General features: G+C 30.5%; 4 protein-coding genes, 1 long non-coding RNA gene and 1 pseudogene across 5 annotated transcripts in view; 3 read left to right on the top strand and 3 right to left on the bottom strand.

Moving 5' to 3' along the window:
• Window positions 1–2,688: 2,688 nt before the first annotated feature.
• On the bottom strand, window positions 2,689–9,260 carry LOC126919664 (uncharacterized; annotated as a pseudogene).
• Window positions 9,261–9,459: 199 nt separating this feature from the next.
• On the bottom strand, window positions 9,460–10,476 carry LOC126919913 (uncharacterized). Its single transcript, XR_007711822.1, has 3 exons — window positions 10,381–10,476; window positions 9,861–10,288; window positions 9,460–9,715 (listed from the first exon to the last, which is right to left on the bottom strand). It is a non-coding gene; the product is annotated as an uncharacterized LOC126919913 (long non-coding RNA).
• LOC126919868 (uncharacterized protein PF3D7_1120600-like) lies at window positions 9,942–13,318 on the top strand. Its single transcript, XM_050729518.1, has 2 exons — window positions 9,942–10,087; window positions 10,787–13,318. The coding sequence occupies exons 1-2, from the start codon at window positions 10,060–10,062 to the stop codon at window positions 12,190–12,192; spliced, it is 1,434 nt and encodes a 477-aa protein (XP_050585475.1). The 5' UTR covers window positions 9,942–10,059; the 3' UTR covers window positions 12,193–13,318.
• Window positions 13,319–20,757: 7,439 nt separating this feature from the next.
• On the top strand, window positions 20,758–25,983 carry LOC126919897 (uncharacterized). The gene is made up of 4 exons (XM_050729585.1): window positions 20,758–21,283; window positions 21,667–21,816; window positions 23,103–23,237; window positions 23,370–25,983. The coding sequence occupies exons 1-4, from the start codon at window positions 21,139–21,141 to the stop codon at window positions 23,444–23,446; spliced, it is 507 nt and encodes a 168-aa protein (XP_050585542.1). The 5' UTR covers window positions 20,758–21,138; the 3' UTR covers window positions 23,447–25,983.
• On the bottom strand, window positions 25,973–27,508 carry LOC126919891 (EEF1A lysine methyltransferase 2). The gene is made up of 5 exons (XM_050729568.1): window positions 27,458–27,508; window positions 27,246–27,314; window positions 27,073–27,171; window positions 26,203–26,618; window positions 25,973–26,090 (listed from the first exon to the last, which is right to left on the bottom strand). Exons 2-5 carry the CDS (start codon window positions 27,299–27,301, stop codon window positions 25,996–25,998), a joined length of 666 nt encoding a protein of 221 aa, XP_050585525.1. The 5' UTR covers window positions 27,302–27,314; window positions 27,458–27,508; the 3' UTR covers window positions 25,973–25,995.
• The window catches only part of LOC126919856 (leishmanolysin-like peptidase), a 207,395-nt gene continuing 206,975 nt past the window's right edge, over window positions 27,093–27,512 (top strand). The window contains exon 1 of the mRNA XM_050729494.1: window positions 27,093–27,230. The gene's annotated coding sequence lies outside the window, so the exon portion shown is untranslated. The remainder of the gene's footprint in view (window positions 27,231–27,512) is intronic.

Raw genomic sequence — 27,512 nt, 5'->3', positions numbered from 1 at the left:
AACATTTATGTAAATTAATTTTCTTTTCCAAGTGTATGCCATGTTATACTACTCAACTTAAAAAATTTGTTAAGTAACGTTTAAACATTATTTTCCTCGTGAACTTAAAACGTTTGAAATTATCCAATCTTGATTATTCGGTACCTTCATGGGACCATATTACAGAACTCTCTGTAGAACGTAGATGTTTTTCTCTGAGTCATTCGTCAGTTCAAGAGATGAACTTGACTTACTAATAAAACTGATATTGCGTTCTGGAACAGTAGATTAATTATTGAAACCGATGTTTGCGTTATATAAAATCTTTCTCGTTATATCTCAGTGTTGATAACACATTTATCAGGAACTAATATTAAGGTGTTAATGATAAGAGTGATTGTTATATTTCGTGGTGATATTACCAACTGGGCCAACGAATTACTTGTTATATCGTTGTCACGAGAAGAAAAAGATTATGTCCTGGATAATACAAAACATATTACTATATTTATCGTTAGATTTACAGTAATGATTGGCTTTGGTTTCTATATTCAAAATGTTGAAGTTAGAAGAAATTGCATAATATTTTATAACTTGAGTTATTTTAATAATGTGTATTCATTAGCGGCAGATTAAGGTTTCTTTAATTAATAATTATAAATTTAAATGTATGTGAGATAGGCAACCTCTATTAACAAACGTTGAGAAATATTTATTATGCAATACAAATATAATATATAATATATATATATGTTACATATATATGTTATATTGTATATTTATATTGTATGATCATATATTAGGTTGTCCGAAAGTTGTCCGAAACAACAGAAATTGTTGTTCATCTATTATCATCTTATGAAACGAAAGAAACTTTTCGGACAACCTAATATATAAGTTATATAGTAGAAATGTATGTTTTTTAAAATAATATTATTATCAAATATAAATACATAGCTCCGTAGTATTTTATTATATTATTTATGAAATACTTAATCCAAAAGAAAATAATTCGCTGTTTATACTTTTGGCATAATATTTGTAACTAACCGTTTATTAGCTTTGAATTAAATTAACATGTTTGTTAGCAGGAGTGATAGTGAGATCAGTCCTATAATACTGGTTGTAATATTGCTACCTGAAAAAATCATATACATTAATATAATATATTATAAGTAATACTTTGCAAAGAGTAACTTTACTATGCGAAGCTAATAAGTAGACGAAAAATAGTTTTTTGTTTATTATAGCTGCTACGATAAAACGCTTAGAACAGACATATTAATTTAGAAAGATGTAACTAATGCAAAAAGTTTCAGCTTCTTCAATGTCAACTTTTTTAAAATTAATAATCAACATTTCTTAACACCATATTTCAAGATACGAAATAATATGATTAAAAGTAGTGTAGCAATGTGCTTTAAAAAAATTAATATATATCGCAGATAAATTCTTGGTCTCCATACAACTGACTAGTTTACGAAGTTTTTAATAAACATCTGTAAGTCTGTTAATATCAGAATAAATAAATTAATAGCATGGAAGGTAGATAATAATATTGTTATATGTGTTCTACATCGTTACGTGCTTAACTGCAGCCAAGAACTAAAAGATAAGGGACAAAAATACAGAAGTAAAAAAGAAATATAAAAATGAAAATATGGCAAGCACGAAAACATATGCAGTTCCAAGGAATATTATTATTTCTTGTTCTTGTGCGAAAAGATTCGTTTCAGATGGGTTACGTAGTCTTGCCAATACGTCTTATCGCTCCGTACAATCGCAAAAATTGCAACGCAACTTATTTGCAAGAAAGCATGCGAGCAGTCGAAAGGTAATTGCTACCTAGTTATATTATTTTACCGCATAGTAGTGTTCCACGTGCAATCCAAAAAACTACCGGCTAGAGCTTCAACGCCCTGTTTCTTTTGTATCGTCGGGAATCAAATGCAAGGAAACCTTCCAATCGGTCACAAGTCAAGGTTACTTACTGTTGAAGTCGCACACAGTGTCATTTCGTTGAATGTAATTCCAGTCGCATGCGCTCTGACCGTTCTTGCAGTCCGCTCCAACCCCGGAATTCAGATAACATTCTCCGAGATTCTCGCAGTTCATACCAAGAACCGAAAAAATTCAGCGAATACAAGTATTTTTATTAATCTACATGCAACTAGCTGAAGAAAGAAAATTTGTTTAAATATCGCGCATGTAAACTCCCTTTAAACGCAAACACTGCACAATTTTCAGCGAATTATTAGATGTCCAATATCATTTTCAACTTGTTTGCTCGATGTACGTCTTATTCAACTGGTTCTAGATAATTGTACGACTACGATCGCAAATTCGTCATTTTCCTATTTACTCTTGCGCAGTTTTCGTTACGTAGATGTAAGATATCATGAGCCAGTAATTCCTAGGTATGTAATGGTAAAATATGACGATATTATATCTCGAATGAGAGATAAAAAAGAAACGAATAATATTCGAATTTCGCAATAAATCCACGAAATGAACGTGATACTTTCTGGCATTTAATAAATCATCCGGCAATGGAAATATGAATTGTCATGAAATTATTACCAGTCGATTATTAACGTTTGCCTGATAAAAATTAGTCCAAGAACGACGTTATATCTTTGATTGTCAATGAAAAAAGATAATTGAACTTAATGATTGTAAGGAGCTTTGCAAGAAATAATTTGAATGAGATTAAATTTTGGCTTTTTTTATGTGTAAAATTTCTTTACGATCTATTATTTATCACATTATGAAGAGAAAATATATAAATTGTGGGTTTCGAGTTGCCACTCGCGAATATAATAAAAAAAAATTTTGGGATTGACGCGACAAAGTCTTAATTAAGGGGGTGTATTTGTGAACATTAATTCGCCTTTCCTTGTTAACAGGTTAATTAACGAGTCATGAAATTGTACGCAGCACACATGTATATATTTTCGTACCTTTTCGTTTGAAACATTTCTTGAACTTGTAATGATAACCTTTAGGACAAGCGCATACGCAACTCGAGTTTGAAGTTGGACGAGGCAAACAAACTGCGTTTGGTATCACAGCAGAACACTGAATATTTTTATCGCAAGGTTTTCCATACGAAAAGGCTAAAAGATATTTCTTGTTATTACGTTACGTTCTTTATAGACTTGCGGATGTTTGTGCATTTATGAGAAATTGAAAAGTGCAAAAATGTACAGAATGCATAGAATAACGAAAGTAAAGTGGCCATAATATTTAGTAGGTGAAACAAATCTCCATTTAAATTCTGCACTTTTAATTATATAAACACATAAAAACATGAATTTGCGTAAACATTCGCAGTTACATACATATGTATTATTCCATGTGTCTTAAACAATGTAAAAGAAAATCTATCTTTTATATTTAAAACGATGAATTTCCATCAAATATGATAATTTTTTCAATAAAACTTCGCTTCGAAAAATAAACGACTTATCTTACATTTTGATATATATTTTGAAGAAGGTTCTTACCTTGAACACACGTGTCGGCTGATTCAGTCATGTACTGTTCCTTACAAATGTAATCATTCGATTTGCATATTGAATCTTTTGGTACACAACTAGCATTAGAAATGCAACTGGAATTGAGACCTGGAAGAAAGATAATTTTAATAAAATCTCTGACTTCCTTGTGTGTTTGGATAAGAAATGATATCGTTTGAAAGTACAACAATGAAAGTCAAAATTACCAGGCACGCATTGCTTGTTTAACTCGTAATAAGTATCTATACAAACACAAGTCATGCCTGTACATTTTGTATTCTTGATTCGTTTTGTACAATCGTTATCTATTTTACAAATATCTCCAAGATCTGGAATTAAATTGTATATAATATCAATGTTTACAAAAACTGTACAATTTATTACTGCGCGATGATTTTTAGTTTCAACGTATAAAAAGCTGCATTTTACAAATAACTCATTATAATAGTCTGTTTTATGTACAATGGCTCATGAATGTATTTGGACACTTATCATATTGTCTGCGTGTCTTGTACAAAACATTTTGAAATTTCATTGCAGCTGTAGAGAAACACGATATCATGGTTATATTGACAAAATTTTAAACCAATCTGAAAATATATATATATAAATGTTACATATTTACTCTAAATATATATTAAATAAAAAGTTAGTATATAATATGGACGGTTTTAATATAAACATTCATAATGGTTCCACTGAATATCGAGGCTAATTGATACAATGAGTAATAATTTAAATACCTCTTCTTTGTGCAATGTATATTTGCACTAAATATCTTGTAGCCTCCGTATACATTTACAAATTTGTCTCAAATTTTATTAATATAATCATCACAGTCTCATTTTCTTAAAGTACTAATGAAAGTTCAAAATGTTTTGTATAACATACATAACATATCCTCAAGAGGTTTTTGACTGTTCAAATATATTCGTGAGCCATCATAGACGTAACTTAAGGGGGTCCTAAGGAAAATTCGTATAAAATAAGGCATGGTTTTGTGAATTATTTGTGACGACACAGTTAAAATCTCTTTATTAAAACCAATAGTACATTAAAGTATTAGGTCATCCCATAAGTTCGTGCCGACTTTTGTGCATACATTTCATATGTTGATTTATAAACATACGTCGATAAGGGACCAATGCACTTGAAAAATGGGAAAAAGTTGTACAACGAGAGGGGGATTACATTTTTTCATGAAACTGAAAGGTATGTAAACAATCTTAACATATATAACCACTCGAAAAATGGAACGAACTTATGGGATGACCTAATATGATATTCGAACAATATTGTATAAAATTTTCACGGAGAAATATTAAAAAATACGGCAATGGCAGCAATTATTCGGATTTAATGTACTATTGGTTTTAATAAAGAGATTTTAATTCACAAAAAACATGCCTTATTTTTGTACAAATCAACCTTAGCCCCCCCTTAAAACGTATCGTACCAGTTATATCTTTCAAGCAAGTTGTCTTATTATTGGTTGCTTGAGTTGGGCAGAAGCATAACTTCCTTGCATCGCAAAATTACTTAGTATCGATATCATCAATATAACAATCTACGTTTTGGTGACACGATTCACCTATCCCAACAAAACAACTCAGTCTCGTTAAACGGAGATTTCTTATTTCAAGCACATCGTTTATCTTTGCAGATAGCATCTGGTCCGAAAGCTTAACACTGCACAGCGTTTTCGCAAGTATCGTTATATTGTACAGTTACTACAACGGACAGAAAAGAATGTTAATGTTTAGAATAATAATACTCGTTTCGAATAGAATTTTGTGTGAAAATTTTTGGATCTATCACTTACCTGTTTCACATTTTCTATTATCTTTAGAAGCAACTTTCTCCAGTTTACAAAACCATGTGCCGTTTCGACATTCCGAACCTTCGATTCGAATTTTATTTGCTCCAGTTCTCCAAGTTCTACGAGAATAGTTCGCGTTAAGAAATGTTTGTTTTCATCCTTGTTTAAGCAAAGAAGACATTTCAGAAAATTTTGCAACGATAAAATACATAGTTATAAGTCTCTTGGAACATTCCCAATCTTCTTTGATATTAACACTATCAGCGGCTCATCTGTGCTAAAAAATAGCGTTGTGGATCTATGCTATTCCCGTGAAAAGTGAATTTGGCGGGTAGAGCATGTTAACAAATATATATAAATCTCTTTTTATGATATTTTGAAACCTGAAACAAAATGAAATTTCAAGCAGTATTTATTGTTTGTTCAGACATGTCCCACATTTAATTCAACTATAGTAACCAATAATTTTTCATTAAAGTTTTAATGGATAAAGACATGAGAATAATTTTACCTGGAATACATTTCTTTCATTAGTTGTGTTAAAAAAATTTGCACGATTACATCTACAAATTTTCAAAAATCTGCAAGTTGCATTTCCAAATTCTTTACAGTCCGCATCCTTTGTACATTTCTTCTCAATGTTGTATTCTGTTTAGGATAAAAAATGTACACTTTAATCTTTACATTCTTGTCGTTGTCATTTTAATTCCCATATTAATAAATGAAAGCACTCTCATATTAATAAAAAATGTACTTACAAATCTTTCTTGATTCTATTTTTTTTTTTTTCAATATTATCATTATATAAGAGTCTTGACGTATTTTCATGTGTCTGCAAAGTATCACATATATAATTGTCACACGTGCTGTTGATCCATCCTTTGCAATCGTTATTTATGATACATCTTTTGCCATGCACTATGCAATAAAAATATCGAAATTATCGAAGGAAATTAAAAAATTGTTATTATTAGCAGTGATTACGATGAGAAACATGAACATTTGAATCAAAGTTATATTGAAGAGATTATGATTACTTAAGTTATTGAAAAAGTATTGATTAAATGAAGTATAAAGAAAATGTTTAATTCTATAACAACGGTACGAATTGAATGTTTCTCTGTTTGGAAAGATATAATATAATATAATAATCTTATTTGTACTTTTGGCTCATAATCTATTACAAGCAAATTGATAGGTTCTTATTCCAAATTTCTTACGCTATATTATATTTTTACGTTCATCTGTAAGTTACTGTATTATACTATATTACTATTTTATTCTGTTGCTCTGATTGGAAAAATGATCTACCGAATAATTGCAAAATATATTTTTTCTCATATTGATAAATTTTCTGTTTAATACTTACATATAATACTGTGAAAAACGGACAATAATGTATCGTATACATTAGATGTAAATAGAATAGGATAAATCATCAGTTTACAATAACCTACTTTATGAGATTAGAACGTATAAACGTGTTTTGACGTGATATGATTATATTTTATCAGTTGTTATTATTTTAGAATCAGAGAAACCTACCTTTCGCATCTGGACGACAAGTTCTATATTTTCGCTGATAATATCCAGGACTACAGTTGCAAATGTTATTTATGCAACGTGACGCTTGAAAATCGCCGTTTACATAGCAATCGCCGTCTTCTTGGCATTTTTCAAGTAATCCTGTAAAAGTTTATTTCGTGAGAAGTTTGCGATATTATTATCTAGATAATATTGTGAAATGCACGATATACCTGAATATGCACGACATTTTCCATGTATATAATAATATCCCTCAGCACATACGCAAATTCCACTTCTGCATATTCCACATCTCGATAAATACGCAGAGCACTGCATCGATTCTTGGCAATCGTCACCATACGCGCTGATAACTATAAATATCGCAGAAATAATCGTAACAACTTAATAACGACGCTCGGTGACGTATAATGACTTTATGAGTAAACGGAATATTTCATCTAAGCTCGTTCTAACGTATAGTACAGTAGGAGCTCGATTATTACTACATCGATTAATGGAAAATCGATTTATCGAAGTTTTCGCAAACGGTCCTTTGAGAAAAAGATTAAAAGACGAGAACAAAAATCAGAAGTTCTGTTTCTGATTAAATTCCAATTTCTCCGTCATTTGTTTACACCGTCAAAGATAAAATAAGCTAATTAGATCATTGTATTTTCCCGATTCTTAGTCTGTGATTTGCTTATACATTTTATGCTTGTTCTAGTCGTTTTAACACTTAAATTAAACACTTTTTTCAAGCAGAAAACACAAAGAACGAGTTGGATTAATTTATTTATTTTTCTATTATCCTACAAGACATAAATTGACGATTTCAAAGTGTTTCACATTTGAAAGAAATCACAAACTAATTTTCTTATAATTAACTGAGTTACCATACGTTTTTACACGTAATGATAAACGTTTGATCATAAATAGATATTTTTTTGTTATTAATTTACTTGTAATACATACTGTATAACTTCCATCGAAAATATAGTCTGGATCACATTAATATGTACCATTGATACAACTATTACGATTTACAGAGCAAGCAGATATAGCAGTACATTTCCAATCAATAAGATCTCTTAAAATAATGTTTCATTGTCAGTAGAATAAGTTTCTTTTGCTTCAATCCCGTGCGTTGAATCTATAAAATCGTGAATTATAAATTCCTAATTCCATGCGAGTTGTACTGTGATCGTTAAACATTAATGTTGCAACCAAATCATGTATTATCGACGGTAATTGAGGATCATACTTACTTTTAGATGTTTATGATAGTTATAAAAATATATTGAAGTAATATTGCGTGATGCACTTTGAAAAAATCTGTTAATACTGTCTATAATTTCTTAAACCAATGTAACAAAAATGTGAGAGATTGAGATGTATGTATAGCTTTATTTGATGCGCACATTTCACGAATTACATAATCACATGTAATAATTGCATGTATGTAATTTCTGAACTAGACGCGTGCAAAGGAAAATTTATCTTCTTTGGCAAAAAAATAGACAAGATATATATGACGAACAACACGCTGCGCTGTTAAATACTATCAATGAAGAAAAGTTATTTCACAAATCACTATTCGATTAACTCATTGAATATTAAAGACTCATACTGGAAATGAGCTAGACGTTCACTCGAAATTGTACGTTCTTTTGACAGAAATTGACTAATATCTTTTACAGTTTTAGAATAAAAATATATTTAATAAAATAAAGCACGCAAATATGTGTTGTACACGTTTCAAAGTAACATATAAAATTAGAAAAATTCTTACTATTGTGTAAAAAACATGTTAAATAAAATAATAGACAAACCACTACATTTGAAATACGCAACATGTTTAGTACATCTGCTTCTAACTGAAACGTACAAATTTCCGATACTACGATCGTTGACGAATTTTATCAAGTTAATCGTATCTGATAGAAAATGTACACCTGCATTGTTATCAAAAAAATATGAAATTATCTGAGAAAACAATTTTTCCGTAGTCATTTCGTCTCACTGTTCTCTTAATTTTCGAACAAAAAAAGGTGTTTTATAGAATTTCACGTACAAAAATAATAATTTTATCAATTAGGACAAGAGTATTTGTAGTAAATATATATTTCTCGAATTATTAAATTCCCGATCTGAGATTTAAATACAGAAAATCACGTGTTTTGTTAATAATTGGTTAATAATAAAGTAACATGAAAAAGATTGATATGAATGTATATAGATAGTATAATGTTTTATATGTTTATAATCGTAGCTTATTTGATAATATTCCCGATTATACCAATTGTAAAGAAAGCATGAGTCTTCAATAATCTTTATCTCTATAATCTATAATTATTAAATCAAATGGTACTTATTTATCAAAAGAAAATCGTCTTGTTTGAATTACGATTGTTTGACATTCTTTGAATCTGTTTACAAAATATCATTTTCGAAAATACTAAGGAAATCCCCTAACTATTTTTTTAATCAGAAGGTTATTAGACATAAACATTAATTCAATACTACACGCTTTTATTCAATATCTTTCACGATAAAAATGAAAACAGACGAAAAAATGAAAATATAAAGTGAAAACAAATCACTGAATATGACATACAAGTAATATTTCCAATGCTGAAAACATTATTAATATTATGAAGTTATCAAAATACGTAGTATTAAAATTACAAATATTATTCAACGTACACAATATTTTCCTGGAACATACTTTACGTAATAAGCGAAGATGAATTTATTCCCACAGCGCAACGTCACGAAAATGTAATATCACATTCTGCGTCAAAATGATATGTTATATAACATTAATTTCTTTCCTTTGTGCGTATATTAATGAAGAATCACTTTAGTTTCAAATCTAATAAAAAAATGTCGTTGTTTTAGAATCGTGATCGAGAATGTATAATTTAAGGAAATGCGTATTCGACAAAACAGTTAGCAAAACAATTAGCAAAACAAAAGCAGGTTTCTTAATTCACAACAAGCATAAAATTGTAGATGACCTATAGGAGATATGTCTTGACCTATGGACATCTTCCTCGTAATATGAAACTTGTGGTAGGAGACTAAGTTTTATCATTGATGCGACCTTTTATTTCTCTTTATGCTAAACTTTGCCAGGTCGAGGTTAATTTGTACTTCTGCGTTTACCATTTAATGTTCTTTCTTCCTCAATAGTTAGTTTATGACAGATCGTTCATCATGAAGGAACAGTGGAGCATCAGTAATGGCAAGTTTATTCTCTTCATATTTATTGTTTTCATTACGCGTTCATATGTCAATTTTACAATGCATAATTAATTAATCTTCGCATAGTTTTTTAAATTCTTCGTTTCATAATTTGTAAAAAAGGATTTTTTTGAGAAATAGAAATATTTATGGAAAAATAACTTTGAACCATCTAGCAGTCTTTTTGTATGATCATGGTTAACTGAAATTATAATTTATTATGTGACACTCTAATAAACGAGAAAAATATTCCATTTCAACTTCTTATAAATGTTAATTTGAACTTGTACTTACGTCAGCATTGCACTTACATTTAGTGTTATACACAAACATGTTGCATATTTCACATATAGTTATTATTCCAGGAATTAAATTCTCCTGTTTATAAGAAAAAATATCAAAGTTCAAACATGTATTAGTGCATTCTTTCTAATTTCAACATATCAATATGCATTTTTAATGAATTGAATGTTAATAACGTGCATAGATATCATCCAAAAATTGCAAATTTAAAGTGTTAGTATATCAAAACTTTGTTAAGAGAGTATGCAGAAGACAAGTGATTCTGAAAGTAATTTTATTCCACCAGTTATTATTTAATTATATTTGACTATTTAGAGATACTTTTATTCGTTGTCATCAATCTTTCTCAATGCAACACATAAACTACAACTTAATCTCTTTATTTCTTTTATCACAGAGAAGCTTATAAGTGTGGAGGAGGGACATGGAAATTCAATTCCTGACAAGAAAGGTTTCACATATTTGAAACCCGTGAGTACACACCACATATGTGACCAAATAATACAATGCGTGAAACTAATCCTGTACTTGGAACTGCTACTGTTTGTCGGATGGGCTTCTTACACAATATGGCAAAGTTATCATATCGATTCGATGGAAGCCAAGGTTATAGACAACATTCGAGAAGCGGAATCAAAAAATTTATTCAGCCAACAATCGACGTTTGACAAAAGTACTGTTGCACCCGAAGAATTGAACGCATCGGAAGATAAAGTAGTATTGGTAAACACAATGGGACATGTAGAAGATACGCATCACGATAAGAAACAGCCTTTCAATGAAGAACACGACATTATACCGGTAGCAAAACCCGTTCAAGAGTCTCCAACAAAAGACAGTGAATCGTCGTCTGTATTGAAAGCTGATAGTGCAAAAAACATTGACATTAATGAATCAGATAAAGATACTACTGTATATAATTATTCCGAAATACAAGATCACTTTATAACCGAAGAACCGAAACAAGTAGAAAATGGGAAAGAAGAAAATTCGGAATATTATGCGCTTCTTTCGTTACTACTACAGAATGCTATGAAGACAGAACCTATGAAAGATCATACTACCGATAGCAGCATCAACTTGCAAGATGCTTCAGTATTAAATGAACCGATCTATACACCTATAGATGGGCTTGAAAATCTGGAAATTCAGGAAGATCACGAGAAGGGAAATCAGGAAATTTGGGAGTACCTGAAAAATCAGGAAAATTGGTATCCGGAAAATATGGAAAGTCAAGTAAATCAATATCAGGAAAGTGAGGAAAATTTGGAAAATCTAGATATCCAGGGAAACTTGGAAAATCAGGAAAATTGGGGGAATGAAGAAAATGACGAGATTCAGGAAAGTGGAGTAAATCAGGATAACCAGGAATATCAGGAGAATCAAGAAAATTTAGGTTTTCTGGAAAATGAAGAAAATCAGGAAAATTTGGATGTCCTGGGAAATCAAGAAAATCAGCAAAGTGCTCCAGGAATTCAAGAAAGTCCGGAAATTCCGGAAAACGTCGAAACACCGATGTTAATTATGGATGATGATTATTTCGAAAAAGATTGGAGAAAAAGCATATTTTCTATGTTCCGGACATCAAAAGACCCATACTTCGCTGATAAATCTGATGATCATCTTGAAAGAATTGGTGATATGCTTCGAATGAATTACGAGGATGGACTGGACGATTCGGATTACAGATATGTACCTTATTTAAAATTGGATCCACCTTCAGGTTTAGAAAAAACGGATACATGGACATTATCTGAGTATCCTTACGATAATTATAAGTCTGATCCGTACTTATTTTTGTAACGAAATATTGTACAGAGTATCCCACTAATTTTGTCCATTTGAAATATCTTCGTTATGAGGAATAGTACGCGAAAAAATTTCATATAACAATTAAAAAATAATTCCAATATGGTGGCAGCAACAATGTCTTTATATGGGGCAGGATAAAGGATACCTCGAGATCAATTTTCATTTCTAAGATGGATATTAAAGTAAGTTTTATATTTAAAATTCGTGATCTTGTCGAATTTAAGCTCAAAAGAATAAACATTTTTTCTATTAAAAATGAGAACTAATTTACTCATCCCTTCATGTTATGTTTTTGTTGCAACGACTACTACTTTTATCAGTAATATTTTCATTCATTATTTGAAATAAAGAAGATATTTTAGGTGGATAATGTTAACGGAGCATTCTGTATAATACAAGAAAATTTCAACAAATAATTTCATGTAATAATTTCGTGTCATGGTTACAGAAGGAGCAACCCGTAGTTACCATTTCTATCGTAAAAGTATAGCAATAATTAGAAAAGATGCGTTTCGTATTTCTTTGTATCGCTTTATAATTAATCTTTTAATTTAAATAACTTATAATAACTTATCGAATAAGTCAAAAGTGAAATTGTAAAAGAAAATGTTTTGTGAATTCTATTCGCTTATTTTACTTTAACCCATATTTCACATTCTGAGTCATCTTGTAGAGAATTAAAGTAATATTATCAGTAGAATTTTACAAGTCGCAAGTTACAAGTTATTATGAATGATCCTAGTTGGATAAGAAAAGAAATGAAAGTTCACAAATTTCATGTTATCTGATTAATCTATTTGGTAAAAAACTATAAAATCGTAAAAGAAAACTTTATAATCTACAGCTTGTAGCTTGTCAATTTATTCATATTGTTAATATTGGTAAATTATAATTTTATTTATAAAGGAATTTGGAGAAGCAACTTTAAAGGAAAGCATGCTTTAAGAAAATCGTATTATATTATACTTTGTCAGACACGCAACTGAAATTGTAATTGTGAAGAAGAAAATGTTTTGTGAATCCTAATTTTTATTTTATTTAAAATAAATCTTGCATGTGTTTATAATTACAAACATCATTCATAAATGTTCAATACAAATTCATGGCATATTTTGAATTCCGCATATTTATTTTATTTAATCCATATTTCACAAACGTACCTGTTTATAATTACAAATATCATTCATAAAGGTTAACGCTATTTGACAAAATCATGTCGTAGAAAAATTAATGCATCATTCGCACAGCTGCGCATGGGCCTTGAACTTATTTATGCTAATATGTAACGATTTACACCAGAGTTAGTCTGATAACGTTTCCATACGTCGGCTAATAGGCAATTACAATTGGTCGGTCAGCGATTACGAACTGCTGAAGTAGGTCAGTCTAAACCATGTTTTTTGAAGGAGATCTCTATCAAAGAACGCACATAACCCTTATAACTTTTTATGATACGCTATAAATTGAATACCTATGCTTAAGAAATAAATATGCCACTCCTGTTTTGCCTTTATATTAATTCTAACTCGGGACAACGAATTTAAATGGATGATTTGTATTTTCTTATTCTTTATTCGACGATACTATGTTTTCTTTCGATGTTAACGTCGTCATTCGAATACTAGATGATTCAGCAACTGAAGTAAAGTATAACTTGGTTTTGGGAAAAACTAGAAAATCGTAGGAGAAGATTCTTACGTGTATAACAAGCTTTATATCAATTCTATGATATAATTTTTCTCGTAAGTATATCGGTACACTTGCAAAGTGCATTTAATGAGTTCAATTGAAATTTATATAAACTGATTCAACCAGTGATTCTGTGAATTCTATGTACCGTAAATAATTACAAACTCAATCCCATTTTTTAATTTTTCACAATATCAGAAAAAGAATTGACAAACTATATAATTATATAATTTCATACTATAACATAAAATAAACCTGAAGATGCAACAAACAAAAATTTTCTTCTTTTCAAGTCTGCAAGAAATTCAATTTTCTTTTAAACTTTTGTTTTTGAGTATGACGAAATGTGAGCTAAATTTTTATTTTGTTACGTTTTCGTTCAATATCTAGTGGATTTTTCATCATTTTCCATTACTTCCATTAACCTGTTAGATACGCTATCCGCTAACTTATTTAAAGTTTCATTTGTAATATCCGCTCACGCGGATTTTATTCTTTTTTTGTAAATTCAATTATATCTTCTATAGGTAGCCCCTCATGAACTCATCAACTTTTCTTGCTAAAATTCGCTACAGATCCTTGATCGGGTTCAGATCAGAACTCAATGCTGACCAGGATAATAATTTTATTCTGAGATATAGAAATCACGTTTTTCATAGTGGCAGCTGTATAAATAGGAGCAATGTCTCGCTGAAAATTTGTTTTTTTTATCTTTTAGATTCACTTATGAAAGGTAATAATATTTATTGATAATTCGCCATTTGCTTGACATAACCAGACAGAATTAATGATTTCTTGGGAATATTGAAATAATAATGCAGAAAATATATCTGAGTTTATAATTATTCACAGCACTGTAAAAGATATATTGTAATATCGTTGAAAATTCAACATTTCGCGAGACATTCAATTTCTTTTGAAACTATAGCACACAAATTAGAAATCATTTGACATATTTCCTTCCCATTACATTTTCCATATTATTAGCGTTACCAATCTAACAAAGAATAAGAAAGAAGGATGGCAGTGATTGTTTGTCAAGCAACCAAGAATTTACGGTTACGCGTGTTTTCATGATACCTGGCATATGTATTACAATACACAACACTTGCAAATTCTGATTCGTTAATGGCATTCTGCTATTTTTATAGATTCTAAAGGTTAACATATTCTGTTTTAAGCGCATATGCAACAACCGAGTAACACGAGTCTTAGGTTGAGCTTCAACCATTCAAATGTACCTATTTCTGAATTAACTTTGCTTACTATGCTTTGCTTTCCGAAAGAGAGACAATCGTGAACAAGGGTCGCCTTTCTCACGAGCTTCCGAATAATAATAAATCATTTACAATTCACAGCGTGTATTACTCATCAGCGTGTATTCCTCTCCTCTTTGAATATTTCCCAACATCTTTTCAATTTTCAAATGTCGTCCGAAAAGTTTCTTTCGTTTTATAAGGAAATAATGGATGCACAACATTTTCCGTCTTATATTATCTTATCGAATTACGTATGATCCATTTTGTTCTATCAAAATAAAGATCACAACGTTCGACGGATTAGGTTTCATGTTTGTATAAAGATGCATCGTTGTAAAAGACGGGTCTGTTGAATTCTTTCGCTTTTCACTGTACAAGATAGAATAGAAAGAAACAACAGATTAGCTGCTCTCAGTGACCTTCTTCTTCCCAATCCTACAATACTTTTTCCTTCTTCTATTTGAATTCTTTCGCTTTCTATTGTACAAGCTGGAATAGGAAGAAGCAAGGAACTAGGAAGAAACAGATTAGCTGTTCTCAGTGACCTTCTTCTTCTCAATCCTACAAGACAGGTGAACCTAGACATTAATGTTATTGGAATTCCAATGTACATATGCCCATTAAGAATGTACATAAATTATATAGAAATCAATTATCTTGTTCATGTCGGGGTAATTGTTATCCGTTCAATAAAGCACGCAAACGAACCATGTGAATATTCACGATCCACTTCCGATACCTTCTTCTTTCGAAAATACGAGACAGGCCTGACTGTTACGAAATCTTCGTGATATGTCGACAGCATGCAGTAATTGATGCTCGAAGGTAGTACAATATACCTAGCGTGCATGAACATACACTTCTGCGAATTTCAACCATAAGATAGTAAGAACAACGTTATAAATTTCTCAACTTTCGTATACGTATTTCGGGCATGCATATTTGCTATGTTTAAACCAATTTAATCATCAGCTACAGTTACTTTGATACCTTACTTTACTTCCTTTATTTATAGAAGACAGCAGGAAACTCCTTGTACGCTTGCCAAGAGTAAATTGTTTCATTTGGTCGGTACAAAATGTCATAAAAAATGTAATAACTCGAAAACGCAAAGAAATAACTTAGATTATAATATTATCAGGTCTGTAAATATGAAACCGGAATTTGCCTATAGATGGTCCTAGCTGATAATGTAGTTATCACTAAACTGTGTCATTGATGCCAAAAGTCTTTGTTGACATCTCACAAACATTTTTGACTCAGAACAATACAAGTTTCATACAACAGCATAGTTTGTAATAGCGTTGAACATGTCGAATTTTGTGCCTGGAAACTACAATTTGCGGACAGCATTGATTTTCTGTTACCATTTGAAGAAAACTGCTGCAGAATCGCATCGAATGCTTGTCGAAGCTTACGGCGAGCATGCTCTTGGTAAATCACAGTGCTTTGAGTGGTTTAAAAAATTCAGAAATGGCAATTTTGACGTGAGGAACGAAGAACGTGGATCAGAAAGGTGTGATCTATTATGAGCTGTTAAAACCTGGTGAAACCGTTAATACTGAGCGCCACCGACAACAAATGATCGATTTGAATCAAGCTTTTTGTGAGAAACGACCAGAATATCAAAAAAGGCAACACAAAGTAATTTTGCTTCATGATAATGCACCATTACATACAGCAAAACCGGTCAAGGAAACGATTGAAGCGTTTAGTTGGGAAATACTTTCGCACGCGGCTTATTCACCAGACTTGTCTCCGTTCGATTACTATTTATTTGCATCGATGGGACACGCACTTTCTGACCAGCACTTCACTTCTTACGAAAATGTACGAAAATGGCTCGATGACTGGTTTGCCTCAAAAGAGCGACAGTTTTTTTGGCGTGGCATCCACCAATTGCCAGACAGGTGGGAAAAATGTATAACTAGCGATGGTCAATACTTCGAATAAAATATTTTTAATCATTTTCGTACAATAAACGTGTATTTTCTATACAAAAATTCCGGTTTCATATTTACATACCTGGTATTAACTTAGACAGACATTAATAAGGTTAAGCAGGTGGAATTTATTATTATCCAATATCTAGATGAATAGATGAAAAATTAGTGTTTGCAATGATTACAAATAAGAGCGAAATCTAATCCAACAGCGCTTCTTTAACGTTTAATGATATAGTGTTTCAAAGTGTGCTAGTTTTCAATAGACTTAACTAGTCACCAAGGAGACGTACATTAAAGATAATTTTTTGGAAGTTCTCGTTGATCGTCCCTTTTCCATAAATATACATAGTCTTCTCCGGAAAATAACAGAAGTCCTGAAAACTACAAAAAGTCAGTGGCGATATCAACTTTTATAACGGTTATATCGCTAGAAGCAGGGTTGTAAGAATGTTCATCAGAGTAGTGTTCTTTCACGCGTCGAAAAATCGGCTTCTATTGCATGAACTACTTGTCTCAAAAACAAACAAATTAAAACGTTGCACTATCCACCTCGTTCGTCAGACTTAGTACCGTGCAATTTCATCTTGTCTCGACGGCTTCAAATAACAACGAAGGGGAAACGACAACTTTCAAGACATCCGGAAGGCAGTGACTCAGTATTCTCGAAAGAATTTCACAAAGAGACGCGCCACAATTATTCGATGCGTTAATTGACCGCGTAAATCGTTGTATCGCCACAAGAGGAATGTGTCTCGAATAAAACAAAACATTTTCCTCAAAACAATGCCTCTGCTTTGCCATCCTTAAAAAGATCAGTTACTTTTCGAATATCCAGTTCTCCGTTATCCTAGCATCTGTGGCACAAGCTTGCAAGGATAACAGGATTATCGATAAAGCCACTAGCAGAGGACTCAGAACGACAGAACGAAAGTTACGGTTCCTTCACGCCATATAAAGTATCAGAACCTGACATTTATACATTAAATACCGATAGCCGTCGCAAGCTCGTGGAAGTTCGTGCGAGTAATTCGTGGATATCGCGAGGATGGAAAGAAATTCTGCAGAAAAAATGCGGGTCCGATTAGTGGTTGTTCTTGACAAACTCAAGTAGGAGTAAGTAAAATTAAGTAGGCGTATTGACCGAAAGTGGTCACATATACAAACAGAACAATGTAGCAATGCATGACGATGAGCGATAACGAAGAGTACACGCTTTGAGCCTGTACCGTTCATGGAAAATTCTTTCCATCTCCATATTATACTTGACAATCTAGTCAACTTGCACCACCATCTTGCTAACTTCTAATTGTTAGTTATCAAAGTGGGCGGGGATGTTAAGTATGTTAGGAGGACTGCCAAGTCGAAGTTGTCGTGATTCGCTAGTTGTGTTACCGCCTATTTCTTGCAATTTATTATAAATCAATACAGTACCCACACCGCCGTCCGTACATTACGAAACATTTACCAACTGTAATTAATAAAATAATGTAATAATACAATTTAGGTTTCCTTATAACACGTACGGTTAGTGAATATCAATTTCAGTTTCTAGTTACAAAACCCATTTGTCTAGCCTAGGTGTAATAATTAGTGTTCAGTGAATTAACGTTAATGTACAGTAGAACTCCATTTATCGAACAAACAACGATGTCCGATGAAGGAATTATAATTGTTATACCGCGGATTTTTATGCATTTATAAATTAAGTATGTAGAATGTGTATATGATTTTGCTGAATACAATGGGTGTTTTAAGTCGAGGTCCCCGAATTTTGATGTCTCATTTTTTTTTTATTAATAAGAAAAAGATTTTTAATGGTTAAGAAGTATTTTAACATATATGTAGTTAAATGAAAAATCACGTATGTCAGTAACGGTTCTTTCGTATTTTCCTCAATCTTAAGAAATTTGTTAACAATACGAAAGCATGATGACAATGTTAATACAGTAAAAATCAACCAATTCGTTAATACTATTATATACGACAATGTATGTAACAATAGTGTATTCATAATGTATACACAGATGTTAACGCGAGCCACTGCAGGAATATGTAGGCAGCTGATAATTCCCAGAACACCTATTACCAGGATAATAACCGATTCGCCGCGAAGTGATCCTAGATCAGTTAAATGGGCGTTCCACATTTCATTTTATCGATTACGATATTTTTGACATTTTCATCCCTAAAATTATAGCTAAAATTCATAAACATTTGTTTAAAATATATCTTGAAATATATGGCAATCTTTTAGAATTATCTAAATATAGTTCAACTATATATACCTTCAAAAGTGAAGTTTTTATCCAGAAAATCAGTTGGAATGAAATTAACATTTTTAAATGAGATACTGAGCTTTAAATGAGGCTTGATTTTCTAATGGATATGGGAGTTGTATGACCGTTAAGGTTTCGTGACTGTGTAAAACGAAACACGACTTTTCGTGTACAACTTCCTTCGAAACAGTGATAAACTTTGTGATTTTTTTCACAATTATCATATACGACCCTATCAAAGTAACCTTTCTTATATCTAGGAAAATTTGTCAAACGTCGGTAAACTGTCAAAACTCGGGTTATTGTAATTATTAATTGTATTCTCTGAAAGAAACGTTAACAATCGTTATGTGATTTTACAGAACGGTTTTTTATACTACTTTTATTCTGCTTTCTTCAGACCCTGTCTAGCTGTAAATTTGAGGTCATGTAGTATATCTCATGAGTCTTAAAATGTGCAGTTTTCAAACGGTAACACCACCGTGTTGAGTTCGACGAAAATTTTTATTATCCCTTGTTAAACCTACTTATAAAAATAGACGTTCGCAGAAACTGTAATAAAATTCCTGGAAAATTTAACAGTTCATGGATGACAATACGCGGATGAAGATACTAGGCTCTTCGGTAATCGCTTTAAACACAAGTGATTGTGATAATACCATATTAATACCATAAACCATTACAAACTGCATATACATATAATGATGTACCACATAATGAATAATAATTAGAACGAAATATTTGACATTTTAATCACACGACAATATTTGTTGCAATTTTTAACTACATACTTATTAACTAGCATTCTAACTATCAATAGCTCGAAACACGTAACGAAATATTTATAAAATATCACTGCATATAACGATGTAAGATCTATTTAATGTATCTAGAATTAATTATATAACGATATTCTCTGTAATTTTTTTTTACATATATCTATTACATATTATTTCAACTTTAACAACCCGAAATATGTAGCAAATATGCAGTTTCAAAGATCCATCGATAATTTTTTAAATAGTTAAATATTATTGTAATCCAAAATAAGCAGCTCAAAATACGTAGGAAAATATTCAGAAAATATGCAGTTTCGAAAATCTATCTATTCAACGTAATAAACAGTTGTTTGACGAAAGTGTGAAAGTGCAATATATCGTGACGAAGTTAAAGTTGAGATGCTTTGTTCTAGCACGGAACCGTTCTATTTCTCCTGGCCACAACTCTTGCCACGATCGAAACTTAAGGGAGCGAAAGCATACTCCGATTCTTCAACGATGTGGTAGGCCAACCACGTTTTGGTGTAGAGTACTTTCTACTTCGGTGGTGGCAGCACATGGGGTACAGGGTGGGGATGCTTCAAAGGCTTAAAAGGCCTTCCAACGTCCTTGTAACACGCAGTACTCGAATAGAACGTAATCGTATTCCGTTCAAATAAAAATCAACTTGAAAGCAACAGCCAGCAAATTTTCCTTCCACCTTCTCTTGCAAATTTAAACGTTATTACTTGTAATGATACTACGATAATCATTTAGTTATCAGTGTACATCGAAGCAATTTGCCAAGTTTGTGCGGACGTTAACTTCGTTGCATCAAAAGACGGTCAGGGTTGATATCTTGGTGAACAGCAGCGAGTGATTTCTGTCTTGCAATCGAAACTTTGTAACTTCGAAAATTAGTGACTAGTGAACAAGCTGAGTGTTGAATAGGCATTTTGGCGGGTTTTAAGTACATATATCGAAGTTGCAACAAGTAAATCCGGCGAAAATGAAGAAGACGAAAAATCTTCAATTACTTGCGACGTTTCTTCTATTGGTGTTTTTCGTATCACCATCGTCTACTTGGGCTCTTACGACATTCGGCAAACCCAGCCCAACGCAGAACCAAAATTCTCCACCACCGCCTACACCAGGTTAATCAAAGAGATTTATCAACTTAAGGAACAATCTGTCAATTCTCTCAATTACATTAAAACGTGCGATTTTTCTCAGGCATTTGAAAGGAAAACTTTTCAGATATTCAAATTCTTGTGACATATTGGTCTTGATGATGCCGCTTGCTAATTGTAGCAATACACTTTCGTACGATTATAAAGTATTACTTTACAGCACTGTTGTCCAAAAGAATGTATATACCGCCGTATATCATATTATTTGTATTAAACAAATAGAAACTATAAAAAAGAATGTTATCATTCTTGGACAGATCTATAATTTCTAGATAAATACAAATAAAATAGCAAAATTTAGAAAGTTAGAAAACGCTTTCACGCATAAGGATTGGTTGTAATTTCAGTCGGGAAAGCTCGAGAATGTAAATTGGAGTCTGATTGCGCTGGAATCCAAAATACAACATGTATGTCGGATCATCGTGACGGAAGAACACGTTGTCTTTGTGGAGACTATTCCGCTCCTCTTAATGGCGCGTGTACCAATAAATTCAAAGGTAATTTATTCTTCCTAAACATTTTTAGTAATTTGAACTTTTTTATTTGTGACGATCCACGGCGTTTATAATTATTATGGTTTAATTGTTGTATACATATGTGATCGTTATTATAATTTTTATTTAATTTATATAATTATACACTTGAGAATTTAAGATCGTACATAGGAAATTATGTTATATTTATTCTAAATAAATCTTGGATTCAATTAAAAAAGAAAGATACATATTGAATTTCTTCGTACACAAGGTACTACTGTCATTTGCATATACTCACGTGCTCTCTTGCAATATGCGAACATATGATGGTGTTGGTACCAGCACCGAGGTTATCTATGCAAATTGAAAAGCTTTACGAATATCATTGTAGCTTGCTATAGCCCAACACCAATTTACTTGTTTTCTAATATACTCTTGCTATTTCATGATGCAAACATAAAAGTCGATATATCACGTAATTAGAAAATTAGTTGAATATTGCTATTAAAGGTATTACGTATTACATTTTCGATTAAATTCGTAGTGAATTACTTCGTATTAAGATTTTAATTAAATATTTAGAATGAGCGTTTTTAGATTTATATTAATAATTATTCTAGTAGATGCATAATTTAGTAGATATCAGAGGAGAATTAATTTGAAAATTTTGTTACATTGATTACAGGATTATCGTAAATACAATGGTTGAAAATTACGCGTCCGTATGAAGTTAAAATGTATCTTTTACGATGATTAGGAACATTTGGTTCTGTTCTAAGTACAGATATAAATATATAGATATATTTATATATATATATATAGAAATATATAGATTGATTGTAGCAGGTCCAAAAGATTTTAACAAAATGATAATACTCCATTAAGATATGTAGTGTACGAATACTATAGAAATTCTAAATTAAATCTGCCAAACATTGAAATAAAATTGCCAGCACGCGTAAGATTTCGCATATAATGTAATATACATATATTTTAATTTAAGTATTCATAGCTAACATTGTTTATCCAAACGCTTATTACAAGTTCTATAATCTCATCCTTAAAAAAGAATATTTGATAAATATTCATTTGAAAATTATTTCACTTGAATTCGAATTAGTCAGTATCCATATTCCAGTAAGATATCTTTTTATTATTAATTTAAATCTATTTATACGATATAATTACAAACATAATACTTTAAATGCTCTTACAGTTATCTAACGAAATAAATGTAAATGTAAAAATTTAATTCATTTCTGTATTTAATTAATAACATACCTGATCAATGTATATTTCTATTGTAGCGTTACATACTTCATGTAACGATGATTCTGAATGCATTGAGGGTGCACATTGCGTACAACGGAACAATAGCATGTCCGGAAAACGTTGCTATTGCCAAGAAGGATATAACGAAGAGGGTGTGTTATTTTGCAATGGTATGTCATCACGTTCTTGGTTTCTTAACCTGTTAATCGAGTCATCTCTTAAGGAAAAATTTCTATAATCGCAAAATTAAGAATTACATGTAACTTGAAAAAGTTTCTAACTGCAATGAATTTTTTTCACAGGTAGCTCATCCGTCCTCATATTTCACACAACACTTCTATTACTTACATTGAGTATTATGAAACGAAACTTCTGTTAATTTGAATATTGCAAGACGAACCGTATAAATTCTTCAAAATTTTAAACCTGCTAAAACATTGCTGAAACTCTAAACTATGAATCAACCAAAAATACCATATTGTGTAGAGTTAGAAAATAGTCTTAAGTTTACCGCAATTATAGTACAAATTTTAAATGTGTTTCATAACTACTATTGGGTTTAATAACTGTACTTGGAAAGTAATAAATTACTTATGCGCGACATAACTTTAAAAAATATATTATATTTTCATTGCAAGTAACTGTGTTTAAAAATATATCTTTTGTGTATTTAAAATAAATACTAGTTACGTATATTTAAAATATTTTATTGTATTTTTGGATAATTCATTTTATGAAAAAATACGTGCAACATCAATAGGTACAAAACATAATATATTCTAATTCTTAATTGTCCTATAACCTTCGTTATAATTATGGTATGTTTCAGTTGTCACTACATTTTCTAATTGATAGTAATGCAATTTAGTAACATATGTATTATCATAATTCAAAATACTTAATTTTTTAAAATATACGTATTTCATATTTAATGTTGACAATCTCTCATAGATTTGATTTGTACTATTAGGAATTAAATTTTATTCCATAGTGCAAACGTCTATTATACGGTATATTAAGATACTTAAAGATAATTAAAATATTTCAATAACATATCGTTATTTAGGTATGAATATGTAATGAATCCTTCACTTAAGAGCAATTTTTTCGTAAAACTTTGTAGTAGGGTTTTGTAAAATATTTTACCTACATTTTATCGTAATTTCAATCTCTGTATTGTATGTCTATGATTATTGATTCTTATCTTTTAAATATTTATACGTATTATTAATACTTGGAACTTTGCAATAAAAATTATATTAGCGTAGAATATTAGGTAATTCACGGGACATATTAGAATCAACGACTTAGATATAAATAAAGAATTTTAATTCATGGTCGAAACACTTTGTTCTGCAATTTGTTATCTAGTTGTATTTAGTTGCATGTACACGTAAAGTTTATCATTTTCTTAGAGTATAGAACACTAACATATATGTACCATAATTACGTTTAACTTCGTTTGAATATTTTATAATGTACTTATGATATACTGATTATATTAACTAAACTGCGAAGTCAGTTCTTCTTTTGAAAATTATCGAAAGTAATGATAGAATTTGTTGGTTTCATGTAAAATTTGTCAATTCATTTCTAGACTAATCTAAGTTGATCTATACTAGTTTACAGAATACAAAAATTTGACTTTTTATATTATATATATAATATCGTGTTATATGATAAAATATAATTTCATTCAAATATCATTTGCGAAATTATGATCTACTCCTTTTGTATCAAAAATTCAGTAGCGCTACATAATTCTAACTATAAATATACAAGATGTCTCAAGACGGATTATATGATCAAGTAGGAAGATATTATATGCGAAAGACGGAGAAGAGAATAATGCTTTTTTATTTCATGTGTAGTCGAGAAAATTGAGTTTCAAAATTCATGAAGCATATATACGTGCACTCAGTGTGGCTATTGATCACTTCTATTTCAAATCCAATTTTCTCAAATATGTGACTTTAAACAAAGAAAGCAAAATATATTCTGCATTTTCCGTCTTAAGTTAATTTATTCTACATTATGTTAAGTAAAATCATATTACTTATGGAGTCGATAATTAGCCATATCTATTCGACAAATTTTCGAATTTAATTTTCACGAAAACAGTGTCTCAAGTTAAAAAATTTGTTTTTTCTTCATCTTGGTTCCTAGCTGATTATATCACCCGCACTCAGACACTTTATGTTTACTAATTTTTATTTTTGAAGAACATTTCTTTAAAATTTCAATTCAGTAAAAAGTTCAGTTATTAAAATTTAACGTGCCTAATGAAATTTTATATGATATAACAACTTCATTCTATATATTATAAAAAAAGTTGTCGTAACTTAAGATATTACTATCACACAATTTTATTAAATAGAATATAGTAAGTACTATTACAGATCGTTCAATTTAGTATCTATATAAGTAAAAAAACAATGCCTTTTTTTTCACGATTTATTCGTAGTTACAGCTAGCAAATTTTAAATCGATAATCCCAGTGTAGCAGTTAGACATACGTAAATACATATAATATAAAGTTTTAACATGCCAATAATGCCTCAAGTACCAATGACTGTATGAAACAAACTATGTAATAACTATACAACTAAATAATATGTATACTAATAATTTACGTTAATGCGAATTTATCAGAACACAAATGGATAGCAATATTTATTTCGATTATGATGCATAGCATTTTATAACGTTTGTAAATTGGTAGTAGCATAATAACGAACTGTGCTATTCGTCCCCACTATTTGAATATGTTATTAGCACGAATATATTATGCACTAATAAATTTTTTCTGTATTCTGAACATATGTATCACCGTACTTCTTAATAACATATTAATTGTAGATTATACGAGTCAATTATAAAAAGTAAATAAATGGAATACTTCATATATTTTGTTAATCGATCTTTTTATTATTTCTTTTGGAGAACTAATTGTGTTACAATGTTTCCAGTTTGTCCACCAAATACAAATGTGTCAGCAGGAAGCACGTGTAAAATATCAAAATCTAAAATATTGTAAATTATATTAATGTTATTAATATTGTCGTATATGTTATCATAGAAATTAATTCGTTATTAACGAATGTAATTATTGCTGCAAATAATAATATAACTTACAATTTTGAAAATGTTTCTCTATTTCTTCTTTAGTCCAATTACATGAAGTTAAAACTAAGTAACCAGAAGGTAATAGAATTTTGTACGTATTTTCTATATACTTTTGTCGTTTTGACGAAGGATCTTCTGGATGTAAGCTGATGGCATCGTAAGTTCCTTTATCATGTACTAATTTAAAGTCAATCGGTAAATTAACATTTTCTGAATCGAGTATATCGCAAACTTTTAATTCGACGTGTGACATATTATTTTCCTTCAGTACTTCACGAGCTAGGTCCACTGCCTTCTCCGAATAATCTACACCTAGCAATTTTTCAAAACCTTGTTTTGCAAGTTCCACTAATGTCATTCCGTTTCCACATCCTATATCGACTATTTTGTCATCTTTCTTAAGTTTTAATTGCGTATTAATCCAACTGAAATATTGGACAGAATATTAATAAGGAATACATTTAAAAACATATATAATATAAGAAAAAGATATATAAAAATAAGATAATATCTAAAGTATTTAATGCTAAATAATTATACCAGAGTTCTGATCGTATAATAAGCAATAATATGTAGATATGAAGATATAATTACTATACACATATATAATTATTATTATAATTATTCTAATTACGAGCTCAATCGTATAAAAACAAGTAGAAATCAACTTATTTGAATTTGAATAAGCGATTTAAAGATTTTACCTTCTAATGATACATATTTTAGTAACTATAACTTACGAAAGATAGCAGCACTAGCCTCACGAGTAAAATACTGTACTGTTTACGTGAAAAGTGCTTGTATTATATACGTGTACTTGTATACATGTACTTTTCGTGTTGTTACATGAAATTTTCGTGTCTTGTTCGAATAACTTACCGTATAACTTTTAGTGTATTATTTCTACCAAACCATATTTCACCTACATCTCCGTGTTCCTTAAAATTATCAAGTTCTTCTGAATAAATCCTCTCCCAACTGAAACATAATTGTGACATAAAGTAATGCTTATCGAGTGTTTCACATTTACGAATACGGTATGTATTACTTACTAATCAAGTGTGCCTAAATCCGATGGGCCGAGTTCTTCAATGTTTTCATCTGTCATGATTTTATTTTGACTGTACGAAGATTATGATTAAATCGTAATATTATGTATTAAATGTATTAATCGTAGTTATCTTTTGTATTTTCATTAAATCAGTGATTTATAACAAAAACGCGAGTCTAAAATTTCATTTGACGTGAACGTATAATTACTTACGTTATGCGGAATTCTATTAGGCGAACATAACCTCACTCCTAAGCCTAACCTATAT

This window comes from Bombus affinis, chromosome 8 (genome assembly GCF_024516045.1).
Source record: "Bombus affinis isolate iyBomAffi1 chromosome 8, iyBomAffi1.2, whole genome shotgun sequence".
NCBI classification, from domain to species: domain Eukaryota; kingdom Metazoa; phylum Arthropoda; class Insecta; order Hymenoptera; family Apidae; genus Bombus; species Bombus affinis.
Note: the sequence above shows the minus strand (reverse complement) of the source record. Positions and strands in the feature narration are given on the sequence as shown.